Source organism: Danio rerio, chromosome 23 (assembly GCF_049306965.1).
Source record: "Danio rerio strain Tuebingen ecotype United States chromosome 23, GRCz12tu, whole genome shotgun sequence".
Classification (NCBI taxonomy): domain Eukaryota; kingdom Metazoa; phylum Chordata; class Actinopteri; order Cypriniformes; family Danionidae; genus Danio; species Danio rerio.
The window spans coordinates 5675001-5683415 of NC_133198.1; the positions used below are offsets into that span (position 1 = coordinate 5675001).

The 8415-nt window shown below is 36.3% G+C and overlaps 1 protein-coding gene across 1 annotated transcript in view; it reads left to right on the forward strand.

Moving 5' to 3' along the window:
• pkp1a (plakophilin 1a) overlaps positions 1–8059 on the forward strand; it is a 53984-nt gene extending 45925 nt beyond the window's left edge. Inside the window, exons 11-15 of the mRNA XM_073939586.1 lie at positions 612–765; positions 2740–2926; positions 3108–3192; positions 7355–7452; positions 7553–8059. Coding sequence (XP_073795687.1) covers positions 612–765; positions 2740–2926; positions 3108–3192; positions 7355–7441 — 513 coding nt within the window. The 3' untranslated portion in view covers positions 7442–7452; positions 7553–8059. The remainder of the gene's footprint in view (positions 1–611; positions 766–2739; positions 2927–3107; positions 3193–7354; positions 7453–7552) is intronic.
• Positions 8060–8415: the final 356 nt, after the last annotated feature.

Genomic DNA, 8415 nt, shown 5'->3' on the forward strand with positions numbered 1-8415 from the left:
CGGGGTCTCTGTGCGCCATGCCCATCTGGTTACCCGATGGCGAAGCCAGCGTTGAAGCGGTCTCATATGAACAATTTGAGTGGCGGAATAGTGGCTACAAATGTCAAATGCCCCAGGAGCCTCTGAAAAACATCAGTGAGACCACTGCAACTGCCAAATTGAGTGATCAGATAGAGTGTCTTCAGTCTTGTAAGAGGCTCTGTAGCGAAATTCTAATGCTCGCTTCTCAGCCATCAGCTGATATATGCTGTTAATGGACACACAAACGTTGTAGTTCCCATGAAGGGGAAGTGCAGTATTCACTACAAATGTACTTTCTACACAACAAAAAAATTCAACTTAAGCGAAAAATTTGTGTGAGGTGAGAAACTTCCTTTGAGTAATCTAGAGCTAGTGACACAATGTGCGTGTTATCTTTGCGTTTGATGTGAACCAAGCATTTAGACACTCAAGATACGTTTTTATTTCAAATGAAGTGGTATACTTGATCATTTTAGCTCACACATCATTTACATAAACCGCATTTATTATGTTATTGTACATAATATTATCCCACACTACTAAATTAAAGCTGTTGAACACATACATATGTTGCTGGTGCTTCTGGGCAGATGTCCACTGTGATGAGTCAAAACATCATCGAGAAGCTGCACGGCCTGTCTGTCATCTCACCTCTGCTGAGGTCTGGAAATCTGGGTCTACAGAAGACCGCCATGTCCTTAGTGGGCAACATGTCCCGGGTGTCATCTCTACGGCGAACTATGGGTAAGAGTTATGACAACAAGCCTAATACCCACCTCTAACTCAAAATAATCCAATATATACTCTCATTCAGTTATTAGTACAGTAACGATACACTGGGATCAAATTGAGATCAAGCGGTGAACCGATAATACTGCACATGATTCAGTAAACCAAATACAAACAGCAAATAACAGCCTGCTGTGACTGAACTAAACCTGAATAACAGCACCGCGAGTAAACTGAGGGCTTTAATGAGAGGATCTGATGAAAAAACATAAGTTTATTTCATAACAGAAAGTCGAAATGGACTTTAAATAATGTAATGTAATGTGTATTTATATGGTGCATTTACTGTGTTTGGCTCACCACACACCAGCTGTGTTACACAGTGATAGCTGATTGTTTTGTTATTGTTTTTTGTTGATGTTTCTTTGTATTTGTATGATCCCAACAATGATCCCAACCTTTTTGCATATTCTAATTAAAAAAATAATAATAAAAAAGAGACAGTGATAGAGCCAATTCGGTGGATGGGGATGATTCGGAGGCCATGACAGGTAACGCCCCGTTCACACGGGGCTTCAGCGTCAACGCTTGACTGAAGGCATGTCTGAAGTCGGGGCTAAAGCGATCGTCATAGCAGCGTCAGCCAATGAAATTCAGTCAGCAATAGGTCACTGTCTAGCTGGTGTATTTGCATACAGCGATCTGATTGGCTGACGCTTCCATCGGCGCTTGACGCTGATGCCCCGTGTGAATGGGGCATAAGGACCGATTGATGGACTTTGGCTAGGACACCGGGGTTACACCCCTACTCTTTACGAGAAGTGCCATGGGATTTTTAATGACCACAGAGAGAAAACATGTGTCCTCTGAATACATTTTAAAAAAATGTATTTAAAAAAGTTTTTATTTTACAATATTTATTTTGTTGATTTTGAATCTTGCACCTGACTATTTAGGGAAAAAAAACTAAAACTAATACTGAAACTAATAAAAACTAAACTAAATAATTTCAAAATATAGAAACTAATGAAAACTAGTAAATATACCTCTAAAACTAATTAAAACTAACAGAATTTGAAAAAACAAAAAGTTAAAACGAAACTAAAACTAATGGAAAATCCAGAACTATTATAACCTTGGTGACAGTGCATTGATGATGACCAAAAACATTGACTTATAGTAAAAAAGTAGCAATTTTACCCAATAAATCCATCAATAGTATCTACTGATTTTTGTATAGTCAATCAAATGAACTTAAATAATTAAAAAATGCAACAAATATTTGTTTGAGCCTGAATTACAAAACCAAATTTAAAACAATTTCAGTATTAGTTTTTCTTAAGTTGCACACTACTTTGGTCATATCTAAAAATTATAACTACATTCATTCATCTTGTCGGCTTAGTCCCTTTATTAATCCGGGGTCGCCACAGCGAAATGAACCGCCAACTTATCCAGCAAGTTTTTACGCAGCGGATGCCCTTCCAGCCGCAACCCATCTTTGGAAACACATTCACACATTCACACACACTCATACACTAAGGACAATATAGCCTACCCAATTCACCTGTACGCCATGTGTTTAGACTGTGGGGGAAACTGGAGCACCCGGAGGAAACCCACCGCAGAGAGAACATGCAAACTTCACACAGAAACGCCAACTGAGACGAGGCTCGACCTTCTTGCTGTGAGGCGACAGCACTACCTACTACACCACTGCTTTGCCCCATAACTACATTGTATAAATAATAATATAACTATAGGCCTACAGCATGCTAACATTCAAAAACAAAATGACGTGATATCACAGCCTAGTCTTCTGACTGAGTGCATCTTAAAAGACATTAATGTCACTTCTCATAGAGCTCTGCTTACGCATGCGGAGTGAAACAGGTGTAATCTGGGCCTCTCACATGGGTTGATAGTATTGCACTTTACCTGCACATTGCTCTATGTCATTGACGAGAATGGTGTTGTTGTCAACCACAGCTGCTGAAGTCCTTCCTATTGTGACCTCTTACCTCACGGGTGTGACAATGAAAATGATCAAGTCTGACAGCATCATCTCTACAGCCTGCCGCGTGATGAACACGCTCATGCTAGCAGAGCCGGACACTAGCAAGAAGCTGCTGAATGCTAAACTTGTTGAGTCTCTGAGCTTGGTGAGCACAAACACGTAAGTAATTTCAAAGGAAAATCCATATATGAACGTAAAACTATCACGTTGGCAAACTCCAACAAAGGATGTTTTTTTTGACCAATGAGTTTTGCGATAACACCCATATATGAGAGGTTTGCTATAAGAGTGTAGGCCTACTGGTGAAAGACCATGATATGAGCCTTTAAATTTCCTGCAGGTTATTCGAGACAGCCTATAAAGATGCAGGAGTTCTTCTTTGGAGTTTGTGGGGACAAAAGGACATTAAGAGTGTGTTGAAAGAGGTGAGACTTAAACCACTGTCAGCAGGTAAAGCTGAGATTATTTTTACAGCAATATAGAAAAGTTTGTTGGTAGGAACTTCAGTGTTGGATTGAGAAAGCCTTGTCTGAATGTAAGAAACTGCTTTGCAAGCTATGGGTTTAACAGCAGACGTTACTAGCATAACTAGCATGTGTTCTAACATGTTCTTGAAGCATGTTTCTAACTATGTTTAGCCTGTTGTGAGTATTAATTAGCATGTTGTTCTAACATGTTTAGTTCTCTTTTAGCATGAATTAGCACATAGCATGTTTCTGGCATTGCTACCATAAATAAGCATGCTGTATTTGGTATTTTCCTAGCATGATTTACCATTAGCTACTTTTGGTAACACTTTATAATAACTACACACTATAAATCATTTATTAAGCATTAGCAAATAGTGAATTCATTATCTGTTAAGCATTAACTCTACATTAATAAACGTAAGTAAGCAATTTATAACTGCAGCTACAAATGCTCTATTTTTGACTCATAAGCACCTATATAATGTGTTTAATAATTGTATTTTCATACTTAGTTAATGATTTATTTTTCATTACTAAATTAAGTATCGCATTATTTACAAACCAGTTGTATTTAAGAGTAGTTGAGGGTTTTTAGGATCATTCAGAATGAGTTAGTAAATGATTAATAAACTACTGAAATCAACATTTAGATGTCTTATTATTCAGGCATATACTAATAGTTAACTAATATGTTAGTGAATGCTTTATAAATTCAACTTCATGCAGTTTTGTGACGTAATCTAAAGTGAGGACTATTCATGCTTTATAAATCCCTTATAAATGACTATTAAAGGCTCAGTATCAAATGAACAATAATCTGTGCAATCTTTCTAAAAAGTAAAATTACTTTAAAGTTTAAACATTGCAAAATAACAGGAGTGTCAAAATATGACATCCAACTGGATAAAACAACAACAATATTATAATTTAACAATATAATAAGATGGAATGTTTAAACTCTACAGTGATTCTATTTTAGATCAGGTTGCAAATATCTATTTTTCATTTGAAGTACAGTTTCATTTGTGTATCTTTACATGAAGAGAAATGAATAATGCATTGTTTTCCTGTTTATAATTTAACTGAGCCTTTATTTGTCATTTATAAGGGATTTATAAAGCATGAATAGTCCTCACTTTAGATTAGGTCACAAAACTGCATGAAGTTGAGTCAATAAAGCATTTATTTACATATATTAACCATTAATATATGCCTGAATAGTTTATTAATCATTTACTAACTCATTCTGAATGATCCTAAAAACCCTCAACTACTCTTAAATACAAACAGTTTGAAAATAATTAATTACTTAATTTAGTAATGAAAAATAAATCATTAACTAAGTATGAAAATACAATTATTAAACACATTATATAGGTGCTTATAAGTCAAGAGAATTTGTAGCTGCAGTTATAAATTGCTTACTAACACTTATTAATGTAGAGTTAATGCTTAACAGATAATAAATTCACTATTTGCTAATGCTTAATAAATGATTTATAGTGTGTAGTTATTATAAGTGTTACCCTACTTTTCTGTTTATGAAATGTTTAAGCACATGGCTAATGGTTTGTTAACATGTACTTGCTTATTATAGAGCAACCAACAGACAGAAAAATGTTTTGTCACCTTTTTGCTTGTTGCAATTTTTATACTTTTCCCCCACTACAATAGAGCATGTGTGTGTGTGTGTGTGGGTATATATATATATATAAATCTCACTGGCCACTTTATTAGGTACACCTGATGCAAATTTCTAATCAGCCAATCACATGGCTGCAACTCAATGCATATAGGAATGTAGACATGGTCAAGACGATCTGCTGCTGCAGATCAAATCGCGCGTAAGAATGGGAAAGAAAGGTGATTTAAGTGACTTTGAACGTGGCATGATTATTGGTGCCAGTCTAAGTATTTCAGAAACTGCTGATCTACTGGGATTTTCACACACAACTATCTCTAGAGCCTACAGAGAATAATTAATGCCTTATTGATGCCAAAGGTCAGAGGAGAATGGCCAGACTGGTTGGAGCTGAAAGAAAGCCAGCAGTAACTACCCACTTATTAAAACAGAGGTATGCAGAAGAGCATCACTGAACGCACAAAATGTTGAACCTTGAGGCAGATGGGCTACAGCAGCAGAAGAACACACAACAGGAACAGGAAACTGAGGCTACAATTCGAACAGGCTCAGCAAAATTGGACAATAGAAAATTGGAAAAACTTTGCCTGGTCTGATGAGTCTCGATTTCTGCTATGACATTCGGTTGGTAGGGTCTGAATTTGCCATAAACAACATGAAAGCATGGATCATCGTGCATTATATCAATGGTTCAGGCTGGTGGTGGTGGTGTAATGGTGTGGAGGATATTTTCTTGGCACACTTTGGACCCAAGTACCAATAAAGCATTGTGTCAACGCCACAGCCAACTTGAGTATTGTTGCTGATCATGTCCATTCCTTTATGACCAAAGTGTACCCATATTCTGATTTGCAGGAGGATACATGCCATGTCATAAACCGCGAATCAGCTCAGATTGGTTTCCTCGACATGACAATGAGTTCACTGTACTCAAATGGCCTCCACAGTCATCAGATCTCAATCTAATAGAGCACTTTTGGGATGTGGTGGAATGGAAGATTCACATCATGGATGTACAGCCGACAAATCTGCAACAACTGCATGATGCTATCATGTCAATGTGGAGCAAAATCCCTGAGAAATTTTTCCAGCACCTTGTTGAATCTATTCCATGAATGATTAAGGTAGTTTAACGGGCAGGGTCCAACCCAGTACTAGTAAGGTGTACCTAATCAAGTGTCCAATGAGTGTAAATTTCTGGAGTGAAATGAATCTGTTTCACATAAATTGATAACATAACACATCTTAAAAATAAAAGTGGTTGATGGTTTTTCTTCCGAAGCCCTTTGTGGAAAGAAACTGAGATAAATGGTTAATGATTATTTCAAAGGAAGAGTGAAGGTGTGTTTTCACGTTTCCTCATTCTGAAAGTCCTTAAGATCAGAGGGCAAAGAAAAGGAAGCCACTTCTGGTTCATAAGAAAGAAAGGTGTGAAAGGGTGTGTTCACACATGTGCCATTAACTTTTTTTTTTCCTGCATCAGGGTAAAAAAAATTCCCCGTTTTTTTTTTTTTTTTTTTTTTTTTTTGCCTGTAAGCTTGTTTACACATTAAATAAGACACGCAGCACACACACACAGTCTTCCAGGCTTTGACTTGTACTCCACCCAAACCCTGGAAGAGGTTCAGCGGGATCCAGAGAGGAATCCAGGAATACTAGTTTCTCTCTGCTTGTTGCCCCACCCACAACAGTGACATCTGACATCGCATTGGTCCATATCTATCTATCTATCTATCTATCTATCTATCTATCTATCTATCTATCTATCTATCTATCTATCTATCTATCTATCTATCTATCTATCTATCTATCTATCTATCTATCTTTTTTCAAACTGCCTAATCTGCACTAAATCCATCCATCCATTATCCTATCCATCTTTCCTATTATATATATATATATATATATATATATATATATATATATATATATATATATATATATATATATATATATATATATATATATTCCCCTGCAACACCTTATTTGGATTTAAAAGATGGTTATAAAGTCGTGCACATACATAAATAAGCAAGCTAATGAAACTGACCTGCACAAAATACCAACAATTTTGTCCAGGCCAGTTTCATTAGCTTGCTTATTTTTTACTTCTGTTGACATCAAATTCAGAGGTAAAATCTGATTATCATTAGTTTATTTTCAATATTTTTTATTACTCATAAAATGTTTTAGGTTTCATGTTATTTCAGTGAATTGTTGGTACCCTTCCATTGAAGAAAGAAAAGGCCGCTGTGGTCAGCCTGTTAAATATCCACAATTGACTTGAGTATTTCTGTCATGGAGCCTTCAGACAGGCATGTGTGAACCCGTGATCATTGGCAGCGATTCAGTGTAAAACCACCACATGCATTCACTTCTGAGAGCTTTCACACTGTTACATGTGATGGTGATAAGTGTCATTATGAAGGGCCATTCATGCGCCATTTATAGTTTTGACCTTTTATTGTTTTGCAGCAAGGGTTGGACAAGAACATATTTATTAACCCCGCCACTGCTACAGCGTACCAAAGAGCAACAGACAATCAGAAGAATGGACACTGAGAGATGTGCAAGTGAGCTGAAACCCCCCCCCCGTTTTATTTGAATTTACTTTGATTCAGATCACTAATGTTGTTAAGACTGTTTTTTTAATAGTCTTTGTTTCAATTTTAGCGTAGGTCTTCATGAAGACACATGGCACAGCTGGATTTACAAATACTGCCCTTCCCTGCATGTTTTGAATAATATTATGGGTATATATGTACATATTAGATTTAAAGGGGGAAAAACAGATAAGTTGCTTTAAAGGGATAGTTCACTCAAAACTGGGGTCACTCTTAGATGAGTGAAATCACAGCATTGTATATTGCTTTGCATAAAATAACATTTTTAACAGTACGTTATTAAATTTACATATCAAATAAAAAATGTTCTATTAAGAATTGCGAATGCACTAATTGAACACTGTTAAAAGCTGATTTTTGAAGATTATAAATGTATTCTATATTTATAATCTTATTCCAGAATTGTGGGTGCCTTTTAACATGTGCCATTAATTTTATTTTTATACAGGATTGATATGTAATCACGATAACAGAGTTGACATGTTCTTTTCATTTTCATCATATCATTGTTTTAAAAAGTGAATGAGAAATTCCCTGATATATTCAATCAATTCAATTCAGCTTTATTTGTATAGCGCTTTTACAGTGTAGATTGTGTCAAAGCAGCTTCACATAAATGGTCATAGTAACTGGAACAGTGTAGTTCAGTTTTTAGTGTTTAAGTTCAGTTCAGTTCAGTTTAGCTCAGTTCAGTGTGATTTAAAATCATTACTGAGAGTTCAAACACTGAAGAGCAAATTCATCTACCAATCCTGAACCATGCGAGGCAGTGGCGACAGCGGAGAGGGAAAAAAAACTTCACCTGACATGAGAGTGAAGAAAAAAAACCTTGAGAGAACCAGACTCAGTCGGGCACGACCATTTTAATTTCTCCGCTGGCCAAAAGTCTAGTGCAGAGCTTCAGTCACCGCG